The sequence below is a fragment of the Erpetoichthys calabaricus genome, chromosome 6 (assembly GCF_900747795.2).
Source record: "Erpetoichthys calabaricus chromosome 6, fErpCal1.3, whole genome shotgun sequence".
NCBI classification, from domain to species: domain Eukaryota; kingdom Metazoa; phylum Chordata; class Cladistia; order Polypteriformes; family Polypteridae; genus Erpetoichthys; species Erpetoichthys calabaricus.
Window position 1 is genome coordinate 143,857,936 of NC_041399.2, and position 18,660 is coordinate 143,876,595.

At 36.7% G+C, this 18,660-nt stretch overlaps 1 protein-coding gene across 1 annotated transcript; it reads left to right on the top strand.

Moving 5' to 3' along the window:
- The first annotated feature begins 4,239 nt into the window (after positions 1–4,239).
- Positions 4,240–17,761, top strand: igfbp3 (insulin-like growth factor binding protein 3). The gene is made up of 4 exons (XM_028803969.2): positions 4,240–4,715; positions 7,063–7,283; positions 13,053–13,172; positions 16,318–17,761. The coding sequence occupies exons 1-4, from the start codon at positions 4,352–4,354 to the stop codon at positions 16,441–16,443; spliced, it is 831 nt and encodes a 276-aa protein (XP_028659802.1). The 5' UTR covers positions 4,240–4,351; the 3' UTR covers positions 16,444–17,761.
- The last annotated feature ends 899 nt before the right edge of the window (positions 17,762–18,660 follow it).

Here is an 18,660-nt window from a genome sequence, read left to right on the forward strand (position 1 = left end):
TGCTTCTTCAGAATAACTTCGACAGCACATCCTGAAAATCCTGCCTGCTGCTAAATGTCTTCTTAGGACAGAGCTTGCTGATACAGGATGACCACCTTGTTTCTTGTTTTTATGCTCACTCTTATCATGATGTGAGAATTGATAATGAGAAGGTTAAACTGTCCCATTTGGCACACAAACATCTTTTAGTTTGGTTATTCTTTGCCTCATTTAATTCCTTTGACACCAATTTCTGTTTCAGTCAAGGGACCTTTTCACCTTCCTCCCTCCTCCACACTTGATGAAACAATCAAATGTCCATGAATTGTAATGACCAAAGGGGACCCCAGCGAACAAGTCTTGCGCTGAAATAATCCATGCACTGCTTTCTTACAAGTATGATCAACTATTTTTTAAGTAGCTATGTCACTCAGGGGCCTGTGGTGGTGTTAATACAACATTGGTTTCAGTTAATCACTTTGGCTGAATCAACTTGTTATTTCACTGATCAATAGCACCTATCTGTTCTCTTTATTTAATTGTGCACTGGGCTAGAGACCTGGAAAGTATTCAAATTACCCCCCGAAAGTGGATTCCTACTTTGCATGCCATTTTCTTTAATGAAAAGTGGTCTATTACTTTATAAGTATTTTTTTATTTAATGAAATACAAACATTTCTTTGTAAAAGTTAATTTTTTGAAATGTGCTGTTTTGTACTTGCATGGTAATGCAGATGGAAAAATATAAACATCAAAAGCAAAATTAATACAAAACATATAAATTGCTACAGACTTTTGCACAAAAATATTATGTAATAGAACATACTGTACATAATGTTTTTAAACCTGCTTTATCTTATTTTGGGTCGATTCATCATAGTTTATTCACAAGATAAAAATCCCAGAAATAATGGGTGCAGGGCAGGAACCTTCCCTGGACAGTATGCCAGTCCATCACTCACGCATACACCCACACCTAGTACAATCGCACTAGCCAGCCTTTCCCATTCTGAAGATGGGAAAACTTACAGACTCCACATGGACAACAACATTTGTGGGGGATTCAAATCCCAATCCCAGGATTCTGGATCCATGAAGTGTCAGCACTATCCACTATGTCATCATGCTATCCATGACTGTATAATATAGAAATGTATACATTTGTTTGTATTGTTTAAGAAGAAGGATGGCATCCAGATTTTAGTATTATAAGAACTGGAAAAATAGTGAAAGACACATAAACATAGAAAGGCAGAGACAGACAATTTGTGTGTGCCTGTGCGTTTGTGCGCATCTGAGTGTGTGGTGGGGGTGACAGGGAGGGAGGCACAACAGTCAAGGCGTACAAAGGAAAAGCACAAGATACTGTAATGCTTTACTTGCCTATAATTACACTTTCTAAAGCTATGCCAGGCTTGGGGTTATTACTGAAAAGCATCTGCCTTGTCTCCGGTGTGTTAATTGAGAAAGCATCCACTGTCATCCTAACTGTCTTGCTCACTTCAATAGATTTTAACTAAATTAAAACACACACACGCACACACCATTACTTGATGAGAAATTCTGCTGACACAGCTATTGCTATTTTTGACTAGCACAAAGTAGGATCTGCGTGAGAAGTACGACTCTGATGCTACACTAGTGTCAGATCATGTCTTTTAAAGTATTTAAAAATGAGAACAGCTGTACAAATAAATAAAAGCCAAAGATATTTATTTTTATAATAACTATAGGCAATTGTTTGATTTATGACGTGATCTGTTTAATAATGGTGCTTTTCTATATTTGTCACATGGCAATGTAATAGCTTTGTACGAGTAACATGTTCCCGGCAAGAAGAGCGGTTACCTAGAAACGCGTGTAAACAATGCGCCTCTCTGTACTTGAGGTCGTACGTCCTGAAGTGCACGTTTTCATCCTGAAAACTACTTCGCAATAACGGATATTCCACGTCACGCATAAATCTCATTCTCACGCAGCCAATCACAAGTTTTGCATTATCTTATTTTCAGTTTGTAGTTAAAGTTTATAATGTCTTGATTCTTCAATATTCCTAATAATAATAATAATAATAATAATAATAACAATAATTATAATAGTAAGTGACGTGAACATTGTATGTCAGTGATGCCATTTCATAGCCTTAGTGAACAAGGTCTTGACACTGTGTGACGGTACGTTCTCCCAGGTACCCTTTATGTTTCTCCAAGTACTGACTGAGGTTTCAGCGTTCATGATACCAACCTTGCTAGGTTAATTGGGGAATTTAAATCTGTTGAGCACAAAAGTTTCCTGCCGTGGACCTCACCCGCGATCCTGAAATAGATAAAGATTCTCCAGAAACAGGATGGATGTATGGTAACAAAACGATTTATCAACCGTCTATGGTTCCTCACTGACCAATGCCAAGACCAGCCGTAATGCAATCGATACCGTGAATATTCAGGGAGGGGTTAAGTGGATTATCACACATGTATATTGGGATGACATCAAAGCAATGCCGACACAAGCGTTGCAAACAAAATGATCGGGCAGTAGAGTGGTACAGTGATAACAACAACAATAATAATAATAATAATAATAATGTAACTATCGGGCGTAATCATTGGATTATGTTTGTTTAAAAATGGATGAATGGATATGAATGTATGTATAGTTTCACGGTGGGAAGACACAGATCAAAAAAAATTACAATGTATGTTGAATGGGACTGTCTGAAGACATACTTCAGAAAGTTTTAGCTTTACATTAAGTGCCTCTTACTTTAGAAGAAAGTTATACATTCCTGGTCTTTAACTGGAGACGGGTCTACTTTATGAGGTCTGCCAGCGTCTTGCCCTGTCAATAATGTGCTAGCACTAACTTGTATGGAAAAAAGATTTAAAAGTTACAGTGATCCACAGGGGTGCAAACGATTCAGGACAGCTGTCCCATCCGTGCGTTCATTCCCTTGCCGACAAGCTGAACCAGTTCCACATCCGTCGTCAGCATTCATGTTCCGGCAAGGTTATCTATTTTCCTGCTGTTTCACAGGGAGCCACAGTCCTCTGCCCAGAAACGAGCATACCACTTCACTGCACTTGGTTTTCTCGCGCTTTATTCGCGTGCTACAGTGACATCTTTCGGAGAGATCTGTACAGAAAGACCTTTCAGCTGCATAGGCACTGTTTCCCGGGTAACGGCACTGGTTAAAGCCAAAACTGCAGAATCATGTTACTGTAAATTCGGCATTCAAGATAACAGAACGCTGCAGGTTTCGTGATTCTGTCAGAGAAGGTGGACAATCAGTTAAAATGCTTACGTCTGATATATGTTAGCGAATCCAGTTCAAAGAAAAGAAAAAAACAAAGACGCACACTTACTTGCTTTCCATGTATAAGATGCTAGTAATTTTCATATAGCAAGAGTCTGTCTAAAGTGCACTGTACACTCCGTTGCAATACTAGGAAAAAGTCCACTGTAATTTTTAATCAAGACATGCGTTACAGACAAAGGTTTAAATTCAGTTCAGGCATTTCAGCATCCTAAAATATTTAGTCCATTCTATTTTTAACATTACACGAAACAATAAAAACATGACTCATGATTTTCCATTTGATGAATGAATGACGATCGGTCAAATGCAAAAATGTTAAAATAAAAATTATAATTTACATGCATTGTAAAATTCACAACGATCTTAATTTTAAGCATTCTATCAGTTTATTTGAAGAGTGAGGGGACAACGGAAATACGTAAATCCTGTTAAAAATATAATTTCGGCTACTTGTTGTGCATCTCTACTTTTTAATTGCAGTATAGATGTCTTTTTCTGTCTTTCGGAGTGCACTTTATAGAAGTGAAGTTTAAAGCATTAGGGTGCACACAGTAAGACTGGAAATACTTGAAAGTAAAGGAAAGTTTACATGCTCAAGGTTTCGACAGCGGGGGCCGTCTTAAAACGTGTATGTATTCTACTTTCTTTTCACTTCTCAAAAAGAAATGTTTGTTTCTTAAATATGTATAGCTTACACTTTAATACGCAGATAGATGTTACTTCAAAACACGTTTTCGACAGTGTTCATGGCTGTGTACGTCGAGCGCGCCTATTGTTCTCCATCAGACTGAATGATTACGCTACACATGGATCGCGTTTCCTGTACTCCTTTTCCGATTTCCATACGTGAAGGAAATGCAAGCGATCCCTAAGTGCGTACATTATTCATGCAGAGTGGGCGTGTCTTCCAGGTTTTCTGTTTCCCCTGCCTCTATATAACGTGAAGCTGGTGCAAGGAAAGCAACAGATGGAGAAAGTTTACAGCGGGTTAGCGGGAGAGAGCACCTTTTGGACGTGATAGCTAACTTGGCCCAGCTCTTGCAGTCGTTGCTCGTCATGGTGTCCAGAGTGTATGTCGGGTGTCTGGCGGCGGTGCTGGCGCTGCTGAGCAGGCTGAGCGAGGCGGTTGGCCCGGTGGTCCGCTGCGAGCCCTGCGATGCCCAGACTCTGGGGCAGTGTAAGCCGCCACCAACGGACTGTGTAGAGAAGGTGCGGGAGCCAGGTTGCGGCTGCTGCATGACGTGCGCGCTCACCGAGGGCCAGAATTGCGGGGTGTACACGGAGAGGTGCGGCTCTGGTTTGACTTGCCAGCCACAGCCAGGGGAGAGTAAGCCACTGCAGGCGATGCTGGAGGGCAGGGGGGTGTGCTCCAGTTCGCCATCCAGTAAACTGCGCACGATTCTGCCGAGGAATGGTTCAGGTAAGCAGAAGTTCATGCTTAAGATTTTGGGGTTTCGTCGATGCCACTACGTCGACAACCCATTCAATTGCACTTGGGTTTGGTTGTTAGAACGAGCATCACACGTAGTTGCACGGTAGGTGGAGGAATCTTCGAGTTTGACGCCCGCTGCTTTTAAAATCGTGGATGCGATTTGCATTTATAATTGATAGTCTGGAAGCGTACCCCTTGCAGCTGGGCACGCATGACTCCAAACCCAGAAAATTTAGAGAAGTATATTTTGGGCCCGGCCGTGTCGCTTCCCCTCGCACTGGGTTGCGTGAGATACGCAACAAGTTGTTTTACTACCCTTTCCATCTGCGCTCACACAGCGGGAAGACTATTAAATCCGCAGCACTTGGAATCATTGGCGAACCTTCTATTGCGCACCCTGCATCTTGGCTAACAGTGTCATGCACTGCTGCACTAATATGCAAAAACTTTTAACAAGTCAAGCAGAAATCGGAGCGGACTGATTGCATAAAATAAGCAGGCTAAATGTTTATGTTGGACGTCCACTTTCTTATTTTCGCATGCGTTGCAGTTTTACTTTTATGGAAGTTGGGGATATTTTTAAACTCACGGTCATGTTTAATAGCATAAGGTTTGCTTTGAGGTCTAGGAGAGATTCAAGTGCGCACACACGTGTCACTGACTTTACGGCGCTTACTTCCCGTCATTTGGCACTTGCAGGCACAATTGGTTTACAAACGCGGCTTGTTAATGACATTTCTTTGCATCCGACAAGAAAATACATTTGCTACTGCTGCCATTTGGCGATCCTAATTTATTTCATTGGTTGTTCATGTCCATGGTGAGTCATTCTACGTGTTCTGCTTTCACACTTCTGGACATTTCTGTAACGTTTTGCGAATCCAGGATTAACCGAACACTCAAAATTAATTTAAGCATCGGTTTGAATGTAGCAAACGTATAAAATTACCTTGATGCCAGTATCTTTTAAATCTCTCGATTTTTGTTACTTAGCGCAGTTTGTAGTAATTTCATCAGACACACTTTACACATCTGGACATGCAAGTCTAGATTTGAAACATTTAATGATCGTATGATCCCACAAAGTGATCCTTTAGGGCACCGATGGGAGAACTGTCTGGTCGTAATACGACCATGTCAAGTAAGAATTCATACAGAACGTAATGGCTGTGTAGTTGCTTCTTTACATGTACTCAGGTTATCCGTAATGCTGTCAATTTACTACTTTTAGTATTTTTGATCGTTAATGTTTACGTACATGTTTAAAATATTTTAATAGTCGGAATAAGTAATTTAAACATTTTAAGATGGCCTCAAACTGGTAGACTTGGTGATTGTTAGTCTCTTTTATAAGACTGCCCTCCTGTGGCAGTATAAAATATGAATAGAATGAGCACTTTTTTATTCTGTGTGCACTTGGGTTGTACAGTATGGTTTATATTGCAAAACACACACAAGGTAACGGGTTTCATTCAACATGTACTGTGAGCAGTCCTTTTAGCCTGACTTTGTCTTGTCAGTTATTTCTATTAAGACATTTTACTCCTACCGTACTGTGTAAAAACAGTCTTTGTTAGACCAGAGTTCAAAGAAATCTTAGTTTCAGAACTATTTTTTTCATATATACATTTTAACAGTTGGAGCACATTCTGGTCAAGTTGTAAGGTCAGGGTCAATAGCACACTGACAGTGAGGTTCTAATTGGTTATCCTGGGGTTTACAGTTCAGATCTTAATTGCTAGGTGACATTGCCAGTCTCATGTTTGTGAACACACCTTTTTGTGTTTGTCAAACTACCAAGATATTGTATGTCTTTTTATACGCATTTTTCCTGTAAAGTTCCACGAAGCATAAAGGAAACACAATTCTAATAATTTAATTTCATGATTACTGTCAATACTGTACTGGAAGTTAATAGAGGTTATTTCTGTGAAATTATTTAGATAATTGATCTGATTATTTGCACAGCTACATGGACTTACTTAAGAATGTATTGACTTTTCATCCATATATTTGAGTCTGCTTAGTATTTTGCCTTGGTAGTCTTTTTTCTTATTTAATTTGTAACAAATTCAATGAAAGAATGAGTAAGCACCGTGCAGGAGGGTACTGTGGCATATGTGCAGTTTTATTCCAATGAAATTCAGTACATAGCACATTTAAGATAGAGAAATTTAATACAGCAAAGGTATACCTTTAAAGATTTTCAAATCATAATAATGTGAAATAATAATGCAGCAAAAATAATTCTTATCATGTAAAAAGGAGCAGTTACTCGCTCATTCTGGCCTTTAGCATACTTTGTAGTAATGATTACCTATGGTGTTTGTAACAGGAAATGCCAGTGGCTCTGAAGAAGAGAGAAACAGTAGTAGTACAGACATCCAAGACCACAGCACTGTCAAGGATCCTAAATCAACCCACCGTTCTCTAAGTGGAATCATCAGGAAAGATCATACCAAAAAACAACGGAGCTACAAAGTGGATTATGTGCCAACTAGAATATGTACAGATTCAAACAACTTCGTTTCAGAATCAAAGCAGGAAACAGAATATGTAAGTAGTTATTCATAACAATGTGTATGTTTGTAGCAGATTATTATTAAATTAACAGTATTCACTTTTTTGTACAGTACCCTTTAGAATGAATGCAATATTAAATACATTGCCAAACACAATGAGGTACCAGAAAAAAGAGAGAACAATATTACTTTATATATGCATCCTATGCATTATATGCTTTAAATGTGTTTGGCAAGGCATTAAAATGAAATTCAACAACATATGAACTTAGTACGTTTTATGTTTCAAAAGAATATTTCTCATACATCACCTACTTACTAAAATGACTCATTTTTACATTGTACATTCCTTGATGTAGATTTGGCACCCATATTCTAGTATTTTACCTTGAGACATTTTGTGCTGTACACCTTTTAGAGGCACAGTTCTACTTCTGGGGCTCCCCCGAGATAGGTAAGGATAAGCAGTTCCACCTCCTTGCTTGTACAGTGATGGCAACTTGCAAGAAATGTTTCCCTGATGGCAGCATTTTTCAGTTTCTAAACCAGAAGGTGTGGTCCAACCCAGGCTGGTTTGATAGAGCTTTTGTAAGCCCTAAAATCCATCCATCCATCCATTGTCCAACCCGCTGAATCCGAACACAGGGTCACGGGGGTCTGCTGGAGCCAATCCCAGCCAACACAGGGCACAAGGCAGGAAACAATCCTGGGCAGGGTGCCAACCCACCGCAGGACACACACAAACACACCCACACACCAAGCACACACTAGGGCCAATTTAGAATCACCAATCTACCTAACCTGCATGTCTTTGGACTGTGGGAGGAAACCGGAGCGCCCGGAGGAAACCCACGCAGTCACGGGGAGAACATGCAAACTCCACGCAGGGAGGACCCGGGAAGCGAACCCAGGTCCCCAGATCACCCAACTGCGAGGCAGCAGCGCTACCCACTGCGCCACCGTGCCGCCCAGCCCTAAAATCACACCATTTTTAATGTTTAACAACTGTTACATGTATTGCAAAGTTATTCTTTACCAATGCAAATCTTGAACAGTCCACTGACTTACTCTGGACGAAAGGAACACATCCTTCAGTCTCATTATTAATATTTAATTATATTCTCTCAATCTCACAATGAAATGAACAAAAGAGTGGTGCTGCTTTTAGGAAAAAGAAAAAGATGAGGGAAGAAGTATTAAAAAACGAATGAAGGGACTACAATTACTGCATGTAAAGAAGTTTCCGAATTAAAGCCATCTTCAAGCTCAAGTAGTTTTTCATCTTCTAGTGATGAAATGTATGACAAACAAAAGTTTCAGTTGTTAATTTGCTTGGCCAAAGGCTGATATCTTTTAAGTTAACGTTGACACACAGATCGGATCTTACTGGTACGGCAAGGTGCGTCTGTGGTTCAGTATTCAATTCCAAATATCATAATGCTATGAATTTTCCTCGCAATTACTATTGGTGTGGCTAGCTGTGTTAGAAGTTTCTCCAAACTTGTGAAAACTTGTAACTTATAAAAATAAGATCTTCAATGAGTACTTTGTGTTTAAGAAACCTTGCCATACTTTCCATAGAGCAGAAACTGACAAATGAAATCGACTTTGATAATATCAACGATTTTGCCAACACAAAAGCAAGAAAGTAGTACTGTAGATTTATTATTTGAGTATTGTAGATCATAGATTTTACATTGTAATTAAACTGATTGCAGTTAAATTGTAATTACAATTGATAATTGAAACTGTAGCTAAAGTTTTTGCCGTTTTCATTGTTGATGATATGTATTATGTTTTGTTTTATAAGGGGGCGGGGCAAACTCAAAGACCGCCCAGAGTGACAAAAACTCTAGCTACGCCACTGGGCATAGCCCACAAAGGCTGGTAATTGAGTGTAAAAACATCTCTTTGATTGCAAAATAATCATTCTTTCTAATCTCTCTGAAAAGAGCTCACCAGCGATAGCCACATGGGTGGTGGCCATTATCAGTTCTTTTACACTTGCCCCGTTCAGGGTTCAGCTTGGAAATATTTAACGCAAAAAGGATACAAGCTTAGTAGCTTGGGAATAACTTTGCATTCTGAGTATTTCTCTGTTAAGATTATAGAGAAGTCAGAAGGTATGTCCTCCATTTCAAATTTCAATTGCCTAAATTTTTGACTTTTTCAAATGAATTGTAAATTTGTCAGACTGAGTTTTCTATTTTGGTGGAGAGTGGGGCAGTGGACAGTATTTTAGGTTGATGTAATTGCTTTGGACCTCCTTAGAGAGCATTTGTTTTCCTTTTGCTGCATATTTTTTGATTAAACTTTCAGGGCCGATCGTGTTGGTATAAATTCTTGTTTTTATGTAGTGGTTTCTAAATTGAATTTTCCCTAGGGCAATGAGTGTATTTTCTAAATGTTGTTCTTAGCTTATTGGAGTTAAACAATGCTTAATGAGGTTTCTTACATGCCTCATGGATCACAAGTGAGCATGACAGCCTAACACACTAAGCATGTTGTATATATCTTACAAACTTAATTAAAATGATCTCTGGATCATATTCAAGTAAAAACTTTAGAGTGCTCCATGACCTCCCCACTGCTGGCCATCAGTGCAGCTTCCTGACAAGAGTCATGTAATAAACAATTACTGTAAATTTCGGATAATTGTAAGGAACTTGTAATTCATCTATGAAATATAACATCTAAGCAACTATATGGAACTTGCCATTCTCCTACACAACAACCTGTTGTGAGTGTCAAATCTGTCTCCGTGTGAATTCCATCTTTTTTCAGGCTTTGAATTGTTTTCTTCAAAGTATAAAAAGTAGTAAGTATCTGCACAGAACATTCTCTGCCTATTATGAAAAATCAAGTAACAAATTATTGCAAAATTGGTATTATCAGTACCATTTGTTAAAGCTAATAGCATACTTACATTTTTAACTTTTTTTACTTAACAAACTGCAGTGTAGCAATATGTGCTCATAAAGACCCAAGCAAGGAGGCGTATCTTGCATACATCAGGCAGAAATCTTGTATAGTGGGAACAGTGGAGACAACCTGATTATGATCAGTTTGTCAGATCTCCCTACAGAATACAGTATATTGCTTCATAGTTGTTGGGTATTAGTTGAGGAAGTAGTTTTCAAAAGCAACACTAGAAGAGAAAGAGGAAATAGAGTTCATACTTGTTTTAAGTAGCTAAATCTTCGTTGCTGGAAAGGACTTTAATGAACTGAATGTCAGTAAACTGATTTACTGAAATATGACAGTTCTCTTTAACATTTTCTTGAATGTATACTTATCGTCAGAAAAAAAGTGAAAACAAAACATGCTAGCAGTGAAATTCTTAGAAAATCAGATTTCTGACATAGTTTAACAGCATTAAAATTCATTTTTTAAACCTCCCTAACTTACTGTGAGCTTTGTGCTTTAAGTAACAGTAATGGGCCCAGCAGGACAGCTTCTGGTTAAACAGAAAATCTTGTGATGAAGCTCATTTATAATGGAACCAGCATTAAAAGCTCTTGGGAGCATGTGCCTGAGGCATAGTGCGTTGTTAGTTTAGTGTTGTAACTGCCTTATACCGAATAGTTGACGTCTCTCATTGCTATTGTGTGCACTGTAGAATGGGAAGTTATTTTTATGTGAGTTCTTAGTTATTTAACACATACTGCAGTTATATTTACATTTTATATAACTTTTATATTACAAGTAGTGTATGTAATTTTCCAAGTGTTTCATGAAAACATAAAGTTATCTCTGTAGAAACTGTGAAATGCACATTGTAAGGAGGGTTGATGCTGGACAAAAGAAATGTAACATAGCAGAATCTTTGGAGTTGGCACACAGTCAGAGAAGGATCTGGAGAAGATCATGGATAGAGAGCATTTAACCTGCAAGCCTCTTGGAGAAAAGTCTGTGCTGCTAAAGTCCATTGGCGTGGATATGTGGCTACCAGAGAGTTCCAGGGAAAGTGAGGCAAGTGGAGTTGGCCTCTGATCTCAAGTGAAGTGTGAGGTGGAGTGTGTGGCACAAATGTGTAGGCAGCGGATGAGGCAAATGAGCAAATAGAGGCATATGAAAGGCCCCACATCAATAAAACAGAAATTAAAAGTTTAATTTTGCTAATATTAAATTTCACCTTAACTTCAACTCTTTTGAAAATATTTTGTTATGCAAATCTTAACCATGTTGTTCATGAATGATGCAGTGGAGATTAGGAATGTGAATAAAAATCACAACAAGTTTATCTGATTTAAAGGTGAAAAACTATTTAAGACATAAGATGGCAAGTATTTTTAAGTTTTTGCTTAAAGAATTACTTCTGAGTTTTCTCCAGTTATGCATGTTGTTGAAATAAGAATTTTGACATCTTCTTCAAATGGCACTTTAGATCAATATCAATGAGAAAGATCTTACCTTAACTAATGAAAAAAGGCTTTGCTATTGCATTTGGACAACTAAAGAAAGGCGTATTTAGCAAGCTGTTTTGTTTCAAGTGTTTGTTTTAGCGACTCATGTTTTTGGCAACTGGTTCCTCTTTACGATTACCTACCCATTATTTACTTGCATGTAAATACTATTACTTATATGGAGTTGTGTTTTTTCATTTCAATATTAAATATTATTAAGTAACTCTTGCATTTGGGGACTATGCATTTTTCCTCCCTGTGGAATTGCTTTGGAATTAATATTGAGCATTATGGCCAAAACTTCATATCCGGGTACAGTTAAAAGTTATGATGGTTTTGGAATTTGTATACTTCTTAGACTGAAATGTATTTTATAATGAGTTACCAACTTATTACTCGTTAATTGTGCACACAGTCTTGCCTCTTTTCTGCTGAAAAGCTTGTTAATTGTCTACTGCTGAGGTGGATTTGAGAGTAGGTATTCACGTCCCTTGAACCAATAAAAATGCAGCACGGAGTCTGTAAGGTAATTTTGTCATGACATTTATGGTTGGTTGTATTGATTTACAAATCAGGTTGAAGTGCTCATCACTCTGTGTAATATTCATAAGGGGGCAGGTACTTTTATTACACAAAGATCACATACAAATGAATGCACAATGACATTCCATTGAAGAGAATACACCACTAGAAAATTACATGTCTTGTTTCTTTTCACTTGCACAGAGTTGCACTTTGTGTGATAGAACATGTTTTGTGTTCAATGTGTTTGCAAGCTTTTTTCTAATTATTAGCACAGTGGTAAAACAGTATTTCTCAAAATCCATACTGCCTGAAGAATTTCAACTGCAATCCTGATTCAACTGATTTATTGCCCACACCAAGGTAAATGATAAATATTTGTAAACATAAAACATGGAGTAAAAGCTTAGCAGACATTCCAGGTGCACTATGACATTACATGATCATTCAGATCTCAACAGATCACTCAAAAATACTCTGAGAATGAAGTCTGCCAGTTTTGATCAGTTGTAATTTGACATTAACTTCCAAGTTTAGTGTAAATGTCTACATGGTTCTTATTCTTTATGCTAAACATTTACCAAATTTCTCGATTTCAACATCCTTTGTGGAGATGGCATATTTCTAAAGAAAATGCCTTTGCAATTTGACACTCTGCAAATAAATTCACCCATTTTGCTGTAGATATTGCAATTGCTGTACTTGTAAAATTAGTGGAGCCCATAGCTAAAATAAATTCCAATATGCTTTCAGAATAATTATTGATGATAAATTCAATAACATATTTGCATTTGTTCATATCATCTTAAATTTTATAATAATGATATTTAATGGTTGACCAAAAACTAAATAATGATTTGTTTTTGTTTCCCTAGGGGCCATGTCGCAGAGAAATGGAGAGCATATTAAACAACCTAAAAATAATGAATGTGTTAAGTCCAAGGGGATTTCGAATTCCAAACTGTGACAAAAAAGGCTTCTACAAGAAAAAGCAGGTGAGATGATATGTTCTTAACTAAATTTCTTTAAGTGACACTGGCAGTTCTTTTGTATATTTCTTTTCTCCTAAGGTTTGGTTTTGGCTCCGCTTGTGGCACATGTACTATAATTTCATAATTATGGCAACAGTATGAAAAGCCCTAAAGTCCTAGTGTAAATATAGTTACAAGTAATGCACATTTTTAAAAGCTTTCTCTTTTATGACATTTCTGTTAAGAAGGAATGTTTAGTATTGGTATAAAATGAACTTTTGGGCATTTAGGGTTGACGGCTACTTACTTAGCAGAATCTTCATTAAAAACTTATGCAAAGAGTTGGGAATAGGGCTCATCATTGTCTTTATCGTATCGCAGAATGCAAAGCTAAGGAAAGCACAAAGTTTACATTTGTGTGTGTGTGTGTGTATATATAATATATATTAGTCTTGCAAAGTTGCTGCCTTCAATGCCTGACATAGAAAGCAATCATTATGTACATATATTGTAGAAGCTGCTTAGGAAAACTGCAGTATCTTCCAAGTGGGAAAATAAAGCTCCTTTAATTTCTGGAGGTCATTTCATGACCCTGAGACCCAGTATTTACTTTGTGGTTTTTCTGATTTCTGCTAAATGCTCACTCAGCCAAACATTCTTCCCATAAGCTATAAATGTGCACATTATGTTTGTATACAGCAAATCAAATGTGCTCTCCAGTCATCACAATTATGACTGTGGATATTGGAGAGAATGGGTATTTTATATGAATAGGCAGGAAGGGGGCAGGATGGCTGACATGGAGATTTGAAATGAATGGTTTATTTTAACTGCCATTTATTATGACTGACCCCAACAAACCGAAGAAGCATTTGGTTTTATTTAATGGGTACACTATACGTTCATGCTTCGATTATTAATGGCCTCCGTTGAAAATTTTTCAGTGTTGTACAGCTTATAGCAACATTCCGTTTCAATAACTTGTTTTGGAAAAGCCTTTGAAAACGTACCCACATTTAAATTGGAAGCAAAAAAGAACAGAAAACATTTTTGATTCAAAACAGAGATTTTAAATTGTAAATCGGTTGTAGGTGCTGTTTTTAAATTTACCACATTTATCTGAACATTTTAAAATACTGATAAATAGTTTGTTATATTGTTCTAACATGACAGATTTGAGAGATTGACTACTTTTGGACACTTTGCAAGGAGTATTACTGAATAAAAAATGCACATCAAATCATTAGATTGTTTAGTTTTTGATGGTAGGTTTGCACCGTGTGCGGGGTGCTGCCTATCAGTTCCATGACCTGAGTTTGCATTCCAAGGCTGTGTTACTGTCCATTTGAAGTTAGTTTGTTCTCCTTATGTTTTTGCTGATCTACTCCCTATACTGGGGTTTCCACCCATATACTAGAAAAGTACATGTTGGGTTTATTTGTGACCGTGATCATGAGTGCGTGTATCTTCATTTTGTAGGACATTACATGCCATAAGCATTAAAAAAGATGCAGTATATTAGCTACTTTTTTCCAGATTTTTGCGTAACACCTACACTCAAATCACTGCATTAGAAGCCAGCATTTCATTGAATTTATAAAATGTTGAAGACCTTAACATTTGTGAGTTAGCTCTTCCTTATGTATTCGCAAAACCACAAAATTGGAAATGGCTTAGGTGGCCCTTTACCTTACACTACATTGTATGTTATTTGTATGCTTTAAATTTAAGTTTTGCTTAGAACTAAAGCAGTTCTGTAAGAATTAACTTCCATAAACAGACATAGCCAGCTCAAAGAATATGCTGCATTCTTACAGCTGCCAGTTTGGTTTGGAGGGTTGCAGTGGGCTGTTGGTGATTTTGAAGTTAAACTAGGCATATATATCATTGATCAGACTAATGGCAGTACCATGAAAGCAGTGGGTGTGTTTCCTTTTTCTGATTATACTGTGAAAGTGAGTGGGTCTTGTGATGGTCTGAGTTGGCTCCACACTCCCTGGTTGCTTCTGGGAGCCTCTTGAACCTGGAACCATTGATAGTTATGAACTGTGATGAGCCAGGCAAATCAGGACAAACATTCAGTCAGCAAGGAGTTGGTGCAGAAGTGTGATGTGCTTTAATTAAAAACTAGACCGTGTCCACAATTCAGTGCTTCAAAACTAGGCTGTAAATAAGTAATCCATAAAATCCAAATGTGTCAAGTGTAGGTTAAAAACAAGAAATAAAAATATATTCCATAAAAACAAGGTTAAATCCCAGGAAGGTTCTTCCATTAAAAACATTTATGAGCCCCAATGCCTCTTTCTAAAATCTCCTCAGCTAATTCCATCAGGTGCAGTCATCCAACAATCCTGGGTTTCTAAATACATGACCTTTCAATAAGTTAATGCATCCTCTTGATACACATCTGCATTACTGGAATACTTTATTCAACCAAACATACCTTCTAGATGCGTAAGAGTTGCCAGATAGCTTCCCAATCTTATTTCACAGCTCATTCTGTGCTAAAACTAGAAGGGAGCAGCCTACAATAGTTAATAGGTAAATTTAATAGCATCAGAGTTCCCATAATACTGACAATTTCTTGTTATACAGGCATGATATTTATATAATGTAAAAATGCCATAAGCATTAAAAAAGATGTAGTATATATGTTGCTTTATTATATTATTGAAACGTCTTCCACTATTTGCTCAATCCAAATGATTTGGCAGTTCATTCAACTTACTGTCTTAGAAACAGATATTTATTTTATGGGATTTTTTTTTTGTTTAGCTTAGGATGGGACAGGAAGAGGGAAAAGAGTAGATTATGAATTGTAATTGTATCTTGTGAGAAACAGGACTCTGTCAAACTGTATATTTATGTATATAATTGGGATAATAATTACCATAACCTGATTTGCTTGTTAATATTAATCAGGTAATCAAGACAGCTTTGTCTAGTAGAACATTTAAGTAAAGGTGGTAAATTGTATTGTGTTTTAAACTTCAGTTCTTCCGTTTATGAAGGTATCTTTGAGTGTTTAAATTTATGTCAGGCACATACATTTAGGAAAAAAATGTTATAAAATGTTTAAGCTGTTTTAGGCTGTGAGGCATATAATATATGTGCTATGTTTATTAGTATTCTACCTGTATTAATGAGTATTGTTTTTGTGTTTTTTTAGTGTCGCCCTTCCAAAGGAAGAAAAAGAGGCTACTGTTGGTGCGTAGACAAATATGGACAACCTTTACAAGGCTATGATGGAAAAGGGAAGGGGGAAGCACACTGCTACAACCTGGAAAACAAGTGAAGGAGAACAAGGACCTCCTAAGGACCCCTCTATGTGTGTGCATGCACGAGAATGATCCATCTAAGACTTTTGGAGATTTGGAGATGCTGATATATCCTCCAGGGGCTGCCTTGAAAAGTGGGAGCTGTGAATTCTGCCACCTGTTGAGTGGAGAATGAGAGAGGTTTCTGAAGACTGGAAACTGCCGTTTGGCCCTGACATTTATTTTATTTTATTTTCCAGCTTTCTATATTGTGTATAGAAAGTTCTGAATTCCCAAATAAACCTAGACAAATTACTGCACTATTTGTTCCCAAGAGAAAAAAGGCACTTCAGAAAGGAATCAGGGAATTTCCACTGACTGTGTAAAGAACTGCCTGTGACCAATTTGATCCCGAAAGACACTGTTTTTAAATGTAAATATTTATATTATATTAAAATATATAAATATATAAAAATATATATTTTAAGCTTGTAAAAAGTTAAATTTAAGCTCAGTTCTCTACAGGTCTGACGGGAATCTTGCCTTCACGGGTAATTTTTTTTATATGATTTCAAAGAATTTTGTTCTTGTTAGAGCTTTCATTTTACTAAAGTAAAAAGTCATAGCTATTTTTCTCTTTAAGAAAAGAAATGAAAAAGCTGTTAGAATATTGTCTGTATTTAATAAAGTTATGTTTTTTAATAAACACTATTTAAATGTAAAAATATAATTATATATTTTTCCATTCAGGACTTTAACTTGAAAGAACTGGTGTACTCTGGGAGGTTGAAATCACAGAAAGAATTTTAGAAGCAGTTAGTTTTTTTTTTTTTTTTTTTTTTTTTTTTTTGTTTTGTTTTTGTATCTAAAGATGTGACCACAGTCGATTTTCACCCGACTAGAACAAAAAAATACAGCCAAATAAGGTCACAAAAGGTGTAATGGATAATGGGATGGGGATTAGATATAGTTTAATTTAAGAATGTCAAAGAAAATATTTACACAAATGGGACACTGTATAAACCAGCAAATAAACTTAAATGGCTATAGGTACAGGAAGTTGAACTGAAAACCAAATGAATAAATGGAACATCTGAAGAAATATGAGTGGCTTCCTCTTGTGTTTAAAGATATGAAGTTTAGGATGTTTTGTGTGTGTCTGTGTGCATGTGCAGTCTGTGCAAAGTACTGCCATGCATGCATATTAACTGAGAATGAAAATAATAGGTCAAAGTAGTTAGTGAAAATCGATGGATGTTTGGACAGATAAATGCATAACAAGGCACATTACATATATAGAGAAAATTGTTTTATAAAAAATATGCAAAATATTTAAATAAACTTTTTCAAACCAAATGTTCAGCCTCTTCTTGAAAATATGGGCAGTTGGAAATGCAAAGAATCACAATTTCTCCAGTAGCCCTTGTACAGTATGTCTTGTGTCCCCCTCTCACATTCACTTTATCTTAATTCAAAGCTTACTGTATCTTGGAGAAATGTATCTTAAAGAGTATTTTCATTCTGAACAGAAGTTGGTCAGTTATATTATGTGTAATGATTCTCTTGCCATTTCTTTTTTGTATTTTGCCACTGAATATAACCTTTTAAGAATAACATTTTTTTTTAAAGATTTCTGGTCTGTGTTTAGGTTATTACAGTTAATTACTGCATTTGCAAACATTTGTTATTGCCAAAGGGTGCATTTTTGATTATGTGTAAGACAGTTTATTCTGAAATGAATATTAGACTCCCTGAGTTTCTAAATTTTAAATGTTTCTTGAATTATAATAAATCTAAAAATTATGAATATGGTAAAGTGATGAGTTTAATTACAATTACAGCCTAGAAAGGGTTATTTTACATTCAGCACTTTGGAAAGATTATGTATATAATTTTCAAGAGTGTATTTAGCATATTACTAGTGGATCCTGCACCCTGTTGCTTTTAAGTTTGTGTTAACAACTGGGTCTTTCAGATAACACCTTTAAATAAGAGCCTTTTGCAGGCCATTGGAATCATGAATGTGACATTTTGCTTACATTACCTATTTGCTTGATACCTTTTGGCTAAATAAATTTACTGTAATGTGAATATCTGGTGCAATTTCTTTGGTATATAATAGAGTTGCATTATGCTATTGCAGTGCAGACAATGCAGCCTGACCCACTGAAGCAGTAAATTTCATGCAGGAAGCGTCAGTATGTAGATAGCAAAAATGGAACTCACGCTTTAAGTAACTTTTTTGATGGTAGATC

Bases quoted from the DNA above. Each gene is read 5' to 3' on its own strand.
- igfbp3 (XM_028803969.2), top strand. From the start codon at position 4,352: ATGGTGTCCAGAGTGTATGTCGGGTGTCTGGCGGCGGTGCTGGCGCTG. The intron at 4,716-7,062 runs GTAAGCAGAAGT...TGTTTGTAACAG, and splicing joins TCTGCCGAGGAATGGTTCAG to GAAATGCCAGTGGCTCTGAA. The intron at 13,173-16,317 runs GTGAGATGATAT...GTGTTTTTTTAG, and splicing joins GCTTCTACAAGAAAAAGCAG to TGTCGCCCTTCCAAAGGAAG.